Source organism: Leptosomus discolor, chromosome 2 (assembly GCF_034619465.1).
Source record: "Leptosomus discolor isolate bLepDis1 chromosome 2, bLepDis1.hap2, whole genome shotgun sequence".
NCBI classification, from domain to species: Eukaryota; Metazoa; Chordata; class Aves; order Leptosomiformes; family Leptosomidae; genus Leptosomus; species Leptosomus discolor.
In genome coordinates this window covers 119,421,381-119,438,701 of record NC_141392.1, presented here as the reverse complement: position 1 = coordinate 119,438,701, position 17,321 = coordinate 119,421,381, and the positions used below count along the sequence as shown (strand labels likewise).

Below are 17,321 nucleotides of genomic sequence, written 5' to 3'. Positions count from 1 at the left end.
TCCTGCCGTCCCTCCATGCCACTGCCCCTGCGGAGAGGAGCGGGCAGCTCCCGCCGGCGGGAGCAGCAACGCCGCCTTCGCTCTAACCCGCGGCGGCTGCCGCGGCAGCCGTCCGTGAGGCAAACCCAGGCTTCGCTGTGCCAGGGGCCGGCTAACTAACCGGCAAACCCAGGCTTCGCTGTGCCGGGAGCCGGCTAACTAACCGGCTTGAGCGGCCGGCGAAGGGCCGCCACAGCGCCCGCCCCGCCGGTCCCCTCAGGGGCACCGCGGCCGCGGCTCCCGCCTCGCTCCCCGCTTGACGACCGGGTGTAAGGCGGTGGAGGTGTCTGGGGCGGTTTTCATCCAAAGTCTAAAAATCCCAGCTCTGTCCTGTTGAAGGGATGCACTGTTTTCCGATTTATATGCGTTTATAACCATGGAACCGGCAATGGGCTCTTCTGCCAACCGGACCCGAGATGACACAAAACCCGCACTTGACCCGGGGAGCACACTGCGGGGAGAGCTGCTGCCCTCAAAGCCCTGGAGGAGACACCGTTATTCAGGCAGTATAAGTTCACCACCACCGCCGCTCTGCCCACAGCAAAATGGTCTTGCAAGCATGCTCTGCATCAGAGGGGGGAAAAAAGAGGAATACTGCATTTTGAAGTACAAATTCTTTCAACAGTGAAACAGCCTGAGAAGAGGGTTTAAACAAACCAGGAAGCACACGAGGACTCAGACTAATCTATACACACGGGGCTTCCTGGCTCGACTGATCCAGAGCTCTGCTACCGACAGGGTTGCTTGGTGGGGACTGCAGAACCACGGCAAACCACACTGTGAAGTATTGGTACGCAAGTCCTGCGCTACCTCATTTGACAAGAATAATTATAGCAAATTTGCAAAATTCTGGAAGAGCAAGGCATTAAAAAAAATTTCTTAAAACCAGACCTTCAAGAAGTGAAACTGTGGCTTTGGTAGGCCTTGTTGAAAACTCTCTGAAGCTTTTAGGCTCCAAGGGGTCCCTAAAGGCTGAGGCCAGTAGGGCTTCGAAACAGAGGTGGACTGCTCAGTCCCTTAGCCCCAGTAAGTAATTTGTTCTAAAATACCAAGCTAGATACAAGGTATGCATGTAACATTCAAATACAACATTTAGGTTCTTCGTTTTCTCGTCACACAACATCCTCGTAACACTTTCAATCTTTATTACCTGTATTTGCATGTTTCTTCACGAAGGAAAAAAACTACAGAAGACATTTCCTCTCTTTGTTCTTTTCCAAGCTATTTCAATTTTGCTGTAAATTACGTTAATGCACAGGCTTTACTCAAAAGGCTTCTGAAGAAACAACAAATAACTGATAGTATTGGCGTGTTTCACAAACTCAAGCATTGATCAAGCTAGTTTTACTGTTGTTTGACCAATGCACAATAGCTATCTACAGTGCTGAGCAAGAGATTAGGCTGTCCAGACACTACCGGTAGCTAATCAGTCTTTACAAATTGACCGAAACCAATCAGATTTAGGAGCACCCTGTGTTCACTCCAAAGATTTTCTCCAAATTAGGAAATAAGTTATCCAATCACAGCTCGTTGCCTTTTTTTAAAGGCACTTTCTAGCCTAACATGGGATTAGGGCAGTGAACAGCACCCTTGACTTTTCAAAGATTTGCTCTCATTTTGTAATTAAGATCATGACACTTTCAAAGTGCAAACACACACTCAAGTACACCAAAGCTGTAGCCAGAAACACTCTATTTCAGTAAAGCACAACAGACCGCCAGGCAGAATCAAGCTATCCAGTCCCTTAAAATTCTGACAGCAGACATGAATCAATGTTGAAACACTAAATACTCACTGCTCCTTTCAAAAAACATGGTCTTTTGCTAACAAGCAAAATGGACTTACCTGCCTTAAAATTTGATGCACACCCCCCCCCTTCAATTACAATCTTACACTAATTATTTCTTTGAATTTCTATGCTGCAAATGCAGGAACAACATACTGCTACTTTGACATTTCATGCACCTTTTAGGTAAGAACAACTTACAAGGTAAGAACAGCTTACAATTAAGCAGGTGTGGTTTTCTAATGCTTAGTTTTAGATTAAGCCAAATTCAAAAGCACTAATTAATAAAATTCACTGTTCAGGAAGCTCTGCAAACTGAGAGTTGGGCCTGGGTCTGTATGTGACTTGTCTCTTCAATTTAATAGTGGATTTGTCTGCACATTTCTTCCCACTACTGAACTGGTAGCCTTTTCATATAGTAGAGGAGACAGTGCAAGAGGAAAGAAAATTTAGTTGTATTATTTGCTACATAAACCTGAATGACACAGTAGAACATGAAGTTTGTAGCACTGGAAACAGTTAACTGCATAGTTTTCAGAGATTTGCTTTCTGAATATCCTGAACAGATATTTGTGCAGTTGACTTTCATTTCAACTGCCCTCAAACATACCAGGAGAATGCTGAAGCAAAACAGTTTTACGTCCCTGGGAAGGAAGTAAGCCCATCCCCAGTTTGAAGTAACATGACTTTTAGACAGAATTCAAATCACTCCAGTTAAGTCATTTTCTATTTAGAACAAAACCAGGAAATCCCAAACCCATCTTTCATTTAACCATGCAAAAGAAGTTCAACCCCAACAATCATCCATTTGCGTAGGTAGCACAAACTGGTCAGTGTTCATTGAAGGCCCAAGGCGAAGTCTTACCTAGAGACTCTAGTTCCATTCACAAGCCCACAGGCTACTTAGCAAACACAGTACAACATCTTTAGTCTTTATGTTGATTTCCCCTTTAGCAAAACATGGAATAGTTGGCTATGAATCTTATGCCTCAAGTACTTTAACAGCAAAATAAAAGATTTGGATGGAAACGGGGCAGAAGGCAGGGAAGAACCCTCAGTTTTCAAATAAGGTTTTTTAACATCTTTGAAATGTGGCCACATGCAATGATTGTCTCAATCAGCTGGCCAGTTCAGGACAGAGGCAGATACATAATACAAAAGCAACTGTGTCCTTCTAAGCCACTATTCCTGCATGGTAATCTCCAGAAAAGCTGAAGTTTGTGTGTGACAAGGCTAAAAGTGGATCCCTATCCTAATGAGCTAGGTAGTTTAACATCACCCTATCTGTAAGACACCCGTAGCAGCACAAGAGAGGCAGAAACCACTTCAACCATTGGTAATAACAATTCCTTCAGAGCTTACTTTGAGGCACTTCATATGCAGTATGCACCAGACTACCTCATTTCTATCTTCTCACACATGCACCTACCACCGTGTGAAGACTTGATAGAACATTACGCTGCAGATTTTTGCGATAAAAGTTAAATCCTAAAGATACTGACATTGAAGATTTTCTCACGTTAGTTAGGACTTCAAATGTGAGCTTCCCTGCAGCATCTGTTGCCTAAAAATCACTGTGAGAAGAATGCAAACTGCAGCAGCTTACACTGAAATGTAAGTGAAACCAGTCAGTTCAGCTTCACTTTAGTCCAAAGTGCAAAAATAAATACTGTTTTTCCTTAAAAGGTGCTATCAGTAGTAATTAAGTCTCAGAGAACTGTTCTGCCTAAATACACTCATTAAAGAACTAAGAAGCTTTCTACCTAAGGAAATTCTAAGGACGACCTGTTGTACAGTTACCTCTGCTACATTATATAGCCAGGCTCTGACCACCCAGTACTTCTGTTACAGCAGATGATAGCACAGCACACATTTTGCTCTCTAAGAGCACAGTACGTGATGATGAGAGTGCTTCCAGATATTGCTGGTTACATTTTTGGCTTTGTCTAGTTCCACCTGTATGTAGTTTTTGGCCAGTTAAAACCTAATTTGATCTTGTACTTTTGATAGTACTTTTTTGCTCATTCTTGAGCTGTCCATTAGGTGTAGAAGTAGTTTTATAGTCATTGTCAGGCGCTTTTATCATTAAGAGTCTGAAAGGTTCAGTTGCTTTCCGAAGTCTCTGAACGACAACAGCGTTTTGCAGCTTTGCTTCCTCTAGCGTGAGTGTCTCGTCTCGCAGCTCTCGGAAGGGCAGCGAAGTAGTCAGTGTGAAGGGGACACTTCCCTCTGAGCCTTGATACTTTGTTATGAAGTCTCTGACATGGCTTATTCTGAGAAGAAAAAAAGAAAACTCAGCATTAGAGCACTCCAATCCCAATACAGACCATACGCAGAACCCACATGGGCGCCACAAGAAGAGAATGAGACACCCAATTCATGTAATAGCTGACGGCACAGAAACGGAGGAATACAGGTGGGGTGGTATCCTGAAGTGCCTGATCCACTTGAGAGGCAAAGACCAAGGTTTGCACAATCCAAGAGTAGTCCCAAGGAAAAAAGGACGAGTACCTTATTCTGAGCACTCAAGCGCTTCACTATGGCTCAGATGATAGTTACACAAGCCTACCATTTCCTAACCAGCTGGTGGAGCTCCTACCTGAGGCTTCCGTGGCCAAGAGCTAGAATAAAGGTGCCTCCAGTGTGTGGTACGTGTAGCAGAACTATAATAAGAACAAAGAAAAGTGTCTGGATAGCTTAGGAGTTAGCTAGGTCTAAATGTAGTCTCCTTCTACCAAAGCCGGTGCAGCAATGAATTCATCACAGATTCAAGCTGCCTGTTAAGGTGCGAAGAACCTTGCAACAAATGAAGCAAGACAGAGGTTTTCCTGTGCAAGAATCAGGATTGACCAACCTAATTAGAAAATGAAGATGTCAGGACACATCCGTACCAGTAAAACAAACGTAGTGTCAAAGTCCATTCTCTGATCCTGAGGCCAACTGGTAGACTCTGGCTACTGTCAAATTATTAAACTCATCCTTCCTCTCCCCCATGCACAGGGTAGCCCATGAGGTTTACTGCCTCCTGGGAATAGTCTATGACCTGAGCTAACACTTGAACCAAGCCTAGATATTGTTTGAGAAAGCACTAGTCGGCTTGTGGGAAAGCCATCCTAGCAGTTTAGCAGCACAAATGACCAAATTTTCATGCCTTAGCCTACTTCCTAGGACAGATAGAGTCAGCATCTAATTCCTGTGCACACAGGCCTCAGTTAAGAGGCAGTGCTTGGTCTTGTAAGCTCAGAGCCTGAAAAACCTCAAGCAGGAATAACTTATTCGTTGGACATTTACATGCACTATATCGAAGTTCATTGGGTCTCAAGAGCAAGTCAGGCAGTTGGCCACCAGCCATCTGCTTGAGAATGAACAAGTTGCTTTCCAGGCTCTGTACCCGATGCTCCAGAGTCACACCAACTTAGGAACTGCTCAAGAAAGGGCACAACTCTATTTAAGACATAGCTATGTGTGCCATTCCTACAGCACTGCACTGCTAGTTGCTTCACTCTCCTGTCTCCTCGATTCCCCATACTGCAGTGTCACACTGCTACCCTGCACTTTTGGTCCAGTGCTGTAACTTCAGTCTTTCATGAGTAATCATATCGTATCTAAAGTAGTAGTTACCGTGAAACACACACACGTTCTATCTGCAAAAGGGTGAAAGTAATCAATTTACCCAGGCAATACATATGCTACAGGTTATTTACCTATAGTTTCCTAAACAAAGAGTTGACTGTTTTCTACTTCTCCACTGAAAGCAGTGCTATACATGCAATCACAATGCTTGAGGATATGTACTCTAAAAGGATTTCCCCATTTCTTACAGGACAAACATGCTGGTCCCGTGGCAAGAGGATATGTTATGATGGAATATTTATTGCGAACTACTTCAAAAAGAGCATCACATCAGTAAGGCGGCTGTTCTGCTTATCTCAGACTTTTTTTTTTTCCTCTCCAAAAGCACTTAGCAGCTGTTTAAACTGCTATTTACCATGGAGACAAAAAGCTTCTAAATATACTTAAATGTGTGAAACCTGTAATAATTAAGCCCTCCAATGAAGTATTTACAATTAAAATAGCAATTAACCCTTCAGCAGTACATCACAACAGTGTTTCAGTTCATACTTCAGGCCACTAACAGCAAAGAAAAAGTTACAGTCATTAACCTTCAACTGCTGAGCTCTTCTGATTAGCCACAAAGACATACACAGTTTATCTTGACAGCAGCCTGGGTTGTCTTAAATCTATGATCACTTTAAATTGCTTCACAGAGAAACACAAGCAACATGTCCTTTCCACATGATGTGACTGTATAGTACTGAGTAATTTCTCAAATTACAGATTTGACAAAGGTCTCTGAAGACAGTAGTTCTACAATTTAATCTTAGAGTTAATCCTACTTTCTTGAAGCTCCTGCATACACATGCTGTGCTGACACCTTCTGATGTTACCCCCAGTTATAAGTCTTTTTGGGAACCAGAAATTTTACTAATTAAGAATTAAACACATTGGACACATTCCATTCTGTCCATGCTGACATGCAGGTGATGCACCTCCCCTGCCTAGCACCCTGACTCTGGCCCTCCCTAAAGGTTTCTCCGGCTCAATTCACATCCTCCAGCTCTCAGCTGTGGTGCCGCCTATGCCCAATGACTAACAGGCTTTTGACTAAGCAATTGGCTCCAGATGCAGTCATTTTGAGAGAGATCTGTCATCTTAAAAGCCATTTCCTCTAGTAATGAGCAAGACATACACCTGAACTTCCACTAACCTACAAAGAACTCCTACTGCTTCCTCAGATTTTCATTTATGCTCAGTTATGTGCTGACTATTAACATCAGTTTGCATTCCTCTTATGCTCCTTTCTTGTCAGCTTTCTCAGAATTTTTGTCAGATTTCTCAGAATCTGAAAGCAGGTTTTCTAGATACAGCTGAATACCAGTCCAACGTTAAGTGAACTGAGGAGGTAGATTATTCACAGAAATTAGAGACTCATCATGCATATGGGCATAGGACAAATAGTTCAGATGCAAATACACAGGACAATAAATAAATCTCACCTGTGAGAAACATTGAATTTCTGAATTATCCTTTCCCCATCAGCTAACCAGATCTGGATGTTAGTGATCGGCTCCAAATCATTTAACGGTACTAAAGGCAGGTGTCTTTTGTCATCAGGTCCTTGATGATCATCTCTTACTTTAGAGATTATCCTTGGAGTAGCACTGAAAAGAAAAGCCATACGAGGTCATGTCTTCTGTGTACACATGTTGGCTTAAATCTCCCCCCAAACCTCTGCTTCTAGAGCTTTCTGTCCTGTATCAGGGTGCATTGAGGACTTCTTTTTTAACAAACATAGGAATACTGACAAAGAAAAAAAGGTGCCATTTATAACTGTATGCCAATACTTTCTCTTGAAGAGTTCAACATGCTGAAGAATTTCACTTTGCTCATGTTAAACGTTTTTACAAGATGGAAGGGAACTTAAATATCAAAGGATTAAATATGAATACACAAGAGATGAAAGAGTCTAATCACACCAGTGAAACTTTAAGGGGTTTGAGTATTGAATTTGCATACTTAATGTTAATTTTCACCATAATGTGATTACAGTAATTCAATTTAACTGAATGTTGTTAGCCTTGATTTAGACCCCGGCATCATCTATTTCAGCTTAGAAGCATTACTCATCTATCAGAGAAATTGACTTAGTGTGATGCACACAGCACTTGGACTTTGTTTTTTCCTAAGGCACTTTTGACAGCTGACCCTACTACCATAAAGGCAAAGGTCCACAAAATCACTTAACAGAATGCAGGGACCTCAGTCCCAGTGCATGGCCTTAAAAAAAAAAAAGTTACTGGCAAACATTTTTATTCAGAACAAGTGTCTAAAGCTTACTGCTCCTTTCAGAACTAAGCTTGTTCAGCGTGTACAGTTTAAGTCATCACAAGGCCTGATCCAATGGGCACATCCTCAGCTCTTGTGAGTATAACCAGACATTTGCTTGCAAAACAATAGCAGCAATTTAAGGAGTGACCATTTCTTCTCTCAGCTCACCTGTGGTCGCCGACTATATAAAACTTCATGGTGGTTTGCAAAAAACCTTTCTTTTTGCACAGAAAATTGATGAGTTCTCACGCAAGAGAGAAGTTGGTAAGCAATGGCCACAGAGCAACAGCCTGAACAATACTACATCTGCTATGCAGACAAACTGCATCCTTATGTGCTTGTACCTGTCTTAGTTTAATCACAAAGCAGAAAAGTCACAGCCAATTTATCATTAAATCAAAGTTGGCTAACAACTTAATACATTCAAGCTAATAAAGTGAGTCCTGGGCTCAAGTCCTTCTCAGTCTGAGGTATTTCAAAAACTCTGATCACCCACCACCTAGTTAAGTGCCCTAACTTCCAGGCTATCAGCCAGTAAAGGCATTTCTTGTTTCTTCCATTGAAACTCTGCAAAAACAATGAGAATCAAGGAATCTCATTCCCAAGTGAGTGATAAGAGATGTTCATTGCAACTGGAGGCAGATGAGAGGCACGAATTGACTGTTTTGCATTACACAGAAATCAGCTGGGGCACAAGAACTTGGCACCAACAGATTCCAAGAGGCACATCTGTAGAGCATTCTGGCACTCCAAGTACAGGTGACTTACTATCACCCACCTGCCTACTGATTTACTTATCTCACACCCAGCTTCTGTTCATGCTTGACCTTAATACCAATTAAACCCTAATTGCCCTCCAAATCCGAGAAAAAAGCTGGAGCACCACCAAGATAATGTTAAACAGTCTTAGGAGCACAGCAAAAAAAAAAAAAAAAAAAAAATCAGGTCATACTTCAGTCCAGCAACGATCAGCTTTTGCTGTGTACTTCATCAGTGGTGTTCAGGTCCAGGTTCAGCCACTGGAGCACAAGCACTCCTGCGTGAGCCAGCTGTCTCCAGCACCGCGGAAGCTGGAGAGGGAGGCAACTGCACAGCTGCCAGGCCCCTGGTTTAGCCCATCAGTCACAGCTGAGTTCAGACAACTGCCACAAAGGGATAAAGGTTTTGGTGTCAATCTGACTTCCCCCATGGTCACATCTCAGAACTTGTGGTAGGCACTGCAGATGATTCTTTCAATAGCGAGTATGCGTGGAACAGAAGCCAACACATTAAGCTAAGCTGCAAGTTAGAAGAGCTATATTCACCAAGGTTTAAAGCGTTTCTACATGTAGCAACTTTGCTCTTTGCAGAACTGACAGATAAAGCCATCTAGTGGCGGGAGCTTTGAGTAAAGCCACAAACCAAGAATCTAAGTCTCTTATTAGCCTGAGATCAAAGCATTATCACCACTTTTAAAGGCTTACTCCTTTTATAAGATTATCAAAAGAAGATGTAAACCAAAGATCGAAGAGACCTAAGAGCCTCCTGTCAATTTTCTGAAAAGAAAAAGCCCAAGAGTTAGGTATCATGCCTTACCCTGACTAATGGTTAAGAAGTTTGACACACAGTGTTTTAACCTGATGAGGTTATAGAGCAAGCCCATTTCACTACAAGGGATTTCAGTCAATACTTTAATTAACATGCTTCTGAGGCAGTCTTTAAAATGCATTGACAAGCTTAATAGAAAAGTGTGGTTCCAAATCTTGTTACATCCCAAACTATTAAAAGTAGCTGAACAGTGGTAGCCAAAACAGAGTATACCCGTTAGTTATATAGGTTCGTAAGGGATATTGGAAAAGTCTGGTAAGTCTCATTTGTTTCTCCTGTACAACAAAAAGGGAGAGGATCAAGCTCATCTGAGTTATATCAACAACCATATTTCTAGTTCCATTCTTCATCCAACAAAAGTTTTAATGAGCCAGTCAACAGACCAATTCATAACTGCTCACCCACCACATAATCCCTCTGGGAACACTGGCAGAAAAATCTATATACTACTAAAAAATCTGCTTATTTGATAAGCAGAAGTTTAGCTAGGTCATAAGCTGAAGTTTAGCTAGGTCATAAGCTGAAGTTTAGCTAGGTCATAAGCTGAAGTTTAGCTAGGTCATAAGCTGAAGTTTAGCTAGGTCATAAGCTGAAGTAAACTATTCAGTCATTTGCCTCTCTCATTTCTGCCTAAGCACAAAAATGCAACTGTGAAAAGGGAGTTCTATACCTTAAAACCTGTTACAGGTCTCAGGCAGCACTACTATTTCCTCACAAAGCTTTTCTGCTGAAAAAGTAGTACGTGTATGCAATGGATATTTCTTAACATCAGGAAGTGAGCACTACCTTGTACTACCTTACTGAGTAAGAGCACTTACTGCTCATGTTTCCAACACCAGCAAAAGTATTCACTCATCTTTAAAGAAAACGCTCTGACAGCATAGCACTGAACAGACCATCAAGAGTAGGGAAAAAAAGGCATTTTATCCAGTCCATCAAGAAAAAAAAATGCTGAGCAAGTTGTAGGATGTCTCAGTGCACCAGACCAGTCAACCGCAATGCACAGGATCGCATGTTTCCAGAACCTAACTCGCCTGTTGGGAAGCAAGATCATTACTTGCTGCAGGCATGACAGAGCACAACAAGCAACCGAACAACCTACCGTTTAACACCGGTTAGCAGCAGAAACCCACACACTGAAGATGGTTTTGCTTTTGCTGTATACAGGTCTACTTGTAGACAAAATAAGCTGAAGTTCTTGACCCTCGTTTGCTCAGGATTTCAGTGCTACCAAGAGCAAGTCTTGCAGCACCTCATCCATCTCTCAAGGGCAGATTTTCCCTGCTGACCGTTATCTACTCAAGCATGTAGCAACTGAATGGACTGTGCTACAGAAACAGATGAAACTGATAAAACAGATACTTGCTTCTCTGAGGCAGCCTGGAACCACTCATCCTTTACTGCTATCAGTCTCTTACTCTGCACATTATTATCTTCTTCCCCTGCCTCATCTGTTCCTATCCAGGTCACGCTTTCCCTCAGCAGCAAGCCCCTTGCACTTAATCAAAACAAGCTGTTCACCTAAGGCTTCACCACAGTCTGCTAACCCCAGTGGGCAGGTCACTAGGCAGTCCCACCTCTGAAGGCTTCCTCTAGGCTCCCCCGCACTGGATGTGCTCTGTTCCCTAGCCTGAAGTCTGCTTTTATAAGCATGTAAGTCTTACACAACAGGGATATGTGAAGCAGATCATTCGGCTGGAGTAAGCAAAAGTCACAGGGATCAAATACGTGAACTCCTGGCTGCCCCTCTGCAACAGCCTTCCAAGATACAGTACTGTTTGGTTAGAAATCAAGTTCAGTTTTAGTATTAGTATTAGTGGCTGACACTGTCCAACCACGAGAGAGTCGTGGCGTAAAGGAAAGAGGATCACTGTAACATGCTAAAATGTATTACTGCAACAAACACGTGCTTGAATACTGAGGAATTTTTAAAGAATCCAAAGTGACCTCTTACTTTTTCAGTTCCCCTTATGGGACTGTCATACTCCCCTCTTCTCACACAAAGTATCACACATACAGCTTTCAAAGATATTCTTTTCTCTTAAACCACAGAACAGAAGAGTGACAACCTTTCAGCTAGAAACAGTTCTGCTAATATTGAGACCTTGAACAAAGGAAGCCAACAGCATCCCGGCTGTATTAACAGGAACATAGATTGTGGGAGCCAATTATCCCCCATGCATCGCTCATTAGACACACCTAAATACTCCATTCAGATTTGGTACCCAAAATAAAAGAAAGATGTTAGTAAACCGGAGGAAGTTCCACGGAGGGCCACCAAGCTGGCAGCAGGCTGGAGCATTCACCCTGTGAGGAAAGGTGCTTGTTCAGCCTGTGGAAGAGATGGTGTTGGGGGGACGCACACCCAACAGCAGCCTGCCAGGGTCATCAGGAGGCAGCAGCCAGGCTCTTCACAGCGGACGTGAACTGACACAAGAGATGTTCAGACTGGACATAAGGAAACTGCAGGCTGCATCCTGCAGGCTGCACAGCTTCCACTCCTGCAGGATGTCAAGGCCCAACTGGATAAAGGCGTGGGCAACCTCATCTGTCCCCACAGCTGCCCCTCCTTTTAGCAGGAGCTTGGATTAGAGAACTCCAGAGTGAATTACAAGATCCTTTACCACAGGTATAGTTCCCTTCAGCTCCTGAATCATAGATCACACCAGATTACTCACCTTCCTAATCTGTAACCATGTCCAGAAAAGGGATGAAAGACTGGCTTTTTCGATGACAAATACACCTTATCTTTTTTATCTTCCACTTTCACATCTATCTCCTCCTTATCAAACACTTTTCGTAGCTCAAAAGGCAGTTCCCTTATGAAAAAAAAAAAAAAAAGAAAAATAATTACTATACTGTTTTCAGTATACAAAATAGATTAATGATTAATACCTGTCCTATGTTTAGCCTTTCAAGGATGACGCTTTAAAAAAAAAAAACCCAAACACTTTTCAGGTATTTGCTAAGAGTTATGTTAGGTGCATGACATACAAACAACTTCAAGTTCCTGCACTGCAAATTAATTAGAAAGTGAACAATAAAAAAAAAACCCACCCAAACCCAAGAAAACCCCACCCAAAACCCATGATCATACAAGTTGTTGAATGATGTTCAAATCTCCTCAGCAGTTACCACTGCAAAGCACACATGTAGGAAGTTCAGTATCACCAAGTGGCTGCAAAAGGTTCAATTACTTTATAGGCAAAGTAAAACAAGAAGAAAAAAAAGACAATTGGCTTTTAAAGAGAAACAACTGAGTCTAGACACAACGTGTTTAATTAGAAATAAAAATGAATCTCAGCTTTTAAAAATTAGATAATCACTAATAGCTACAAACTCTAGTGCAGCAACGTCACCTCAGTAACACTTTATTTGCGTTCAGCAGAACACAATAACGCCTTTGTCTGTGAGCTCTGATGCGGATCCTACATTTTCGGGTGGTGGGGCTCAGCTGGCCCATGGGCCATACTAAGTACTTCCCTACCATCAACAATTATGCAGGAACCATCTTGTAATTAGCATCTTCACAAGCAAACGGTGGGAGAAAGGTGGGAAACTTTTGACACAGGCACACAACAAAAGCAAAGGGCTTTACACAGTGCAACTAATTGCTGTTACAACTAACACAGCTGACAGCCATAGAGGAGAAATACAGTGTAAAATTAGTGGTTTTGATGGGCTAGCAAAGTATGGAAAAGACAAAGAATACAATGGCTTAGTAATTTCACAGACTTGAAAAGGAATTATTAAATTATATTCTCTACAAAATTATATTCTCCTTTCCACTTGTATGGAGTGAGGAAACAGACTACAAATTAAAGGCTCAAAATTACAGTGGTCTATACAGTCAACCTGCTTTTTTAAAGTAACACTGCAAACACTAGCAGAAATCAGGACAGCATGTTAATTTTTAACGGGGATAAAAGTGAGATGGCTATATACACACAAATAGCAAGTTTGTACTAGGAAAAAATGTCTGAAATTTAAGACTGATCAGAGTTTCTTGATGTTACATGGAACAACTGTGCCCATTTAAGGCTTTTCATCAACAAAAAGGAAACAAAGACCATAAAACCAGAAATGCTCAGCCACCTGCGCATTAACTTCATTAGTCAAAGTACCATTTGATCAGTGGCTTTTACTGGGCACTCTGATTTATTCTTTATTTCATTCTGCACCTGCTGTGCCCCCTACCAACACTCACTTTTATCTATTTCATCAGCAACTGTATGACTACTGCAATGGAAAGCTTTACTAAACCTGTTGATGCTAAAACAGCCATTAGCACTGCAGGAACTGAGACAGGCAGTGGCCTACGCTCCTACAGGGATACTGCAGTGCAGCAAAGCCAAGCAGCTCTGTAAAAAATTTAGAGCATAAACTAAGTGCTATCCAAAGCACATGAACTCAGGCTGATTAAGAACACAAAACTCACTCACCCTTTTTTAATGGAGTCTAAGAACTGCTGGTTTGCAACATCAGCGTAGCTCCTGAGTTCGCCATCATTGACTGTAAACCCGTTTTTCCAAAGCTTTATGATTACATCAACCTATAAATTAAGAACAACTCTCATTATAACACTAATGTAAAACCAGCTTGGTGTACCCACAGTACCCTATGACTGTAAATCATCCACTGCATGGACTAAAAATATTGAGAGAAGGCTCATGATAATCTGTTTTGGCCCTGTGCCAACACACAGAGCAACTGCAAGGGGTAAGTGACATTTCTAAGTGTCTTGTGTCAATCAGGGATAGAAATAAACCTTCCCCCAATCACTTTGCTTTCCTAGGTCAAGAATGCTCCTTCAATTCAGCCAGAAAAAAAAAATATAAAAAAAGGAAAAGAACTGGAAGATCCCAGCCAGCCGCAACTCTTCAAGAGCTAATTTGAGAGCACACATGCCTGGTGTCGGAACACCAACTACCAGCATAGTCCAGCTGGGGATTTATTAGGGTAAAGCCTTGTTCTGATCATTCAGGAGGATTTTCTTTAAGTAAGGTGTGGAGATAATGCCTGTAGAAGCCTTTCACTCAGGAAATGCAGCAAGTATCAGAAAATTCACTTTCAGACAGTCACACATTTATGTTACCCTGAATTCCTGGGTATATGCAAAACCTTGGTGTTAGGGGAATGAAAAAATGATTTATCAGTAAGTCATTAACTTTGCCAGAGACCATCCACTACTTCAACTTGTGGCCCTCACACACTGTTCACTGAAATCTCTCCAACATTAACATGGATATATTTGGGATTGCATTTTCATATTTCTGCATTATGCCATTTAAGGAAGGATTTGATCATCCAGGTCTGATGCCTGAAATAACATCAACTTGACAGATACTTGGCCACATGTGAGGTACATGAAGCAGGTACAAATGCACAATTCACCTCAGCTGGAAATTAGTTTGAACTGGGCTTGATAGTACTCAATTTTCTTTATAGTACTTGACAAATTTTTTTTAATTTTTTTTTTCCACTGTGACTTGTTAGGAGATGATTGCTACATAAATACACAGCATGGGCAAACTACTGAATAAAATTCCTTCTCTTTTGGTTGGGCAATCTGTCAAAAAGGTGTATAGCAGTCATCAAGATTAGATTCCTTTAAGAAGTCTTGTCTCATGGCACCAATGCGTATGGAAGGAGTTCTCATCAGGGGTAGGTTCCTCTACAGTGAGCCAGTATGCGAGTTTAACATGGGCTAATTATTCCACACCAACTTCCCATTTAGCCCCTGACCCCAGCAGTGCCATGGAAGACTATTTCAGAACTGCAATTTAAGGAATTGCTCCTGACACTCCTTTTCTCCCAGGCTCAGCTGGGGATCCATGAACATAATGTCCAGCAATGCCCACTCCAAATTTCTCCTTGACGTCTTTGTTCTACACGGCCTTTTCTCCAGCCCCTTACCAGTCTTTGGGGAGTAACAGAGAAATGTGAAAAGGGCAGGATCACTGGGATACAAACCCGTACTAAACATCCCACTACTACCACACCTATACAAGTGAGAGCAAACGAAAAAAAAAAAATCTGGGCTATGTTTCTGCACAATAAGGCTGCAATTCTTTAAACAATTTCTTATGTAATACTAGTTGTCATTCCTTGCACCTCACGATCAGCTCACTCTCCTTACCAATAAAGCAGAAATGCCTTACCCAATGCCGGCGTAAGTCCTAGAACAACACTAAAACCACCATAACACAGTGAGAGCCAGGCACACAGAAGCACAGGCCTGGCTGACTAACAGGTGGAAGACTGTTCCTACTGCTGTCTGAATTCTGTGTGCATTTATTTACAGATGTACTAGATAAGACTGCTGGACTTCTTGCATTTATTTCCCAGAGTACTCCTGGAGTGCTATTATGTTAAACACGAGTATTTTTTCTTCACCACCTACCTGGTTCTTGACTGTAGTTGGGGGCATACATATAGCACCAACCTTCTGAGCTTCTTCAAAAAGGTTATCTACAAAGTAGTCACAGTTTTGTTCTGTATCATTCAAAATCTGATCACCAGTTCCCGATTTACACATCCTGCAGAACAAAGACACAAGTGAAAATGACGCCTCAGAGAGCACATTAGAAAACAAGCAGTTACCCTAGGAGTTCAGTACCAAGAGGTATAAAAGGCATGCTCCCCTGCACCCAGCTTGCTTGGCTGTTACAAAACATCAGGTCAACTTTGCCTTGTGCCTGCTCTAGAAACTTCTTACTAATCTCTAACCGCTCCTATTTGCACTTCAGAAGCACAAGTTAAAGAATGACAATAGGAAAGGTGAATTCATCATGCAGGAGTTTCTAAACTTGGTATCAGAGCAAGGAACGCAAGTTAGGTGACTCATACTTCTAATGTAGAGCATCAAACATTTAACTGCACCCCAGTGAAAGGCCTTCCTTAAAGCATTTCCATGACACAGGCTTGGGCGACTTCCTTTGCTGTAAGTTTTAAAAACCACATGCAAGAAAATTGCCCTGGGATTTACTCCCCCACCCTGGCTTGAACCTCCCCAATCCCAGCACCTCCACAGATGCACCATTACTGTCTTTGAAAGTGTGTTCTGCAGTTTCTCTAACAAGTGACTTGACACCACTTGAGCACACTGAAGAAATACAGTAGAAGGCTTCAGTACTGTGGAGACTGCCAGGGTATTAAAAACCTGCATCAACCATATCTTTTTATAGAACATCGTATATGTGACAGCTGTTTCTGTTAGCTTTTCACCAATCAAAATGCACAAATATGCAACCTGAATGAATGATTATCTTTCAGTTTAGATTCTTTGCATAGTAAGAGGATTATGCAGCTTTTGGTAAACATTGCAGGAGTTATTTCTATTGGAGAGCCAGTAACATCTATTTTAAGCAATTCAGAAAAAAAAAATCCCAGCTCTTGAAAAATACCCAGTTTTACATAAAACCCTGCATTAAATTCAAGAGTAGCAATGCTTACTTGAACGGTAATTAGATACATTTGCATAAAAAGGAATTGTTTGTGGTACATCTATGCAACGCTAAGAATCCCTACAGATTAACATCTTTAAACAAAAGAAAAACAACATTAAAGAATAACTTTCAAAAGTATGCTGTCCCCATTTTAGTTTTCTAATAGAAGAAAAGAAATTCAAAGCATTAATTTGGGTATTCACTATGCTTTACCTTGGAAACGTAACTGGAAAACCAAACACCTCCATATCAAATGTAGAGGTGCACAGTGAGTTAGCAATTTGGAAGGCTGACTTTCTACTTTAAATAAATATATATACACAGCTTCTTGCATCTAGGAAACACTCCAGGTATGTGAAAACTCTTTTAGGTTTTCGGGTTTTTTTAAATTTCAGTATATGTGGTGTAAGTGGATACAGAAAAAAAAACATTGACATTTTAAAACGTAGCGAAGTTTGAAGGGTCATGACAGGACACACAAACAGCAATAGGAAAGGACGAGGAAAAAGGGGGAGGGGAACTGGCACCTACCATTCTTTCTTTACAGTTTTGACATTGTCCATGTCTTTCAT

General features: G+C 41.7%; 1 protein-coding gene across 1 annotated transcript; it reads right to left on the bottom strand.

Moving 5' to 3' along the window:
- Positions 1-2,268: 2,268 nt before the first annotated feature.
- Positions 2,269-17,321, bottom strand: UBXN2A (UBX domain protein 2A). The gene is made up of 6 exons (XM_009952688.2): positions 17,281-17,321; positions 15,705-15,840; positions 13,744-13,853; positions 11,980-12,120; positions 6,883-7,047; positions 2,269-4,098 (listed from the first exon to the last, which is right to left on the bottom strand). Exons 1-6 carry the CDS (start codon positions 17,319-17,321, stop codon positions 3,810-3,812), a joined length of 882 nt encoding a protein of 293 aa, XP_009950990.1. The 3' UTR covers positions 2,269-3,809.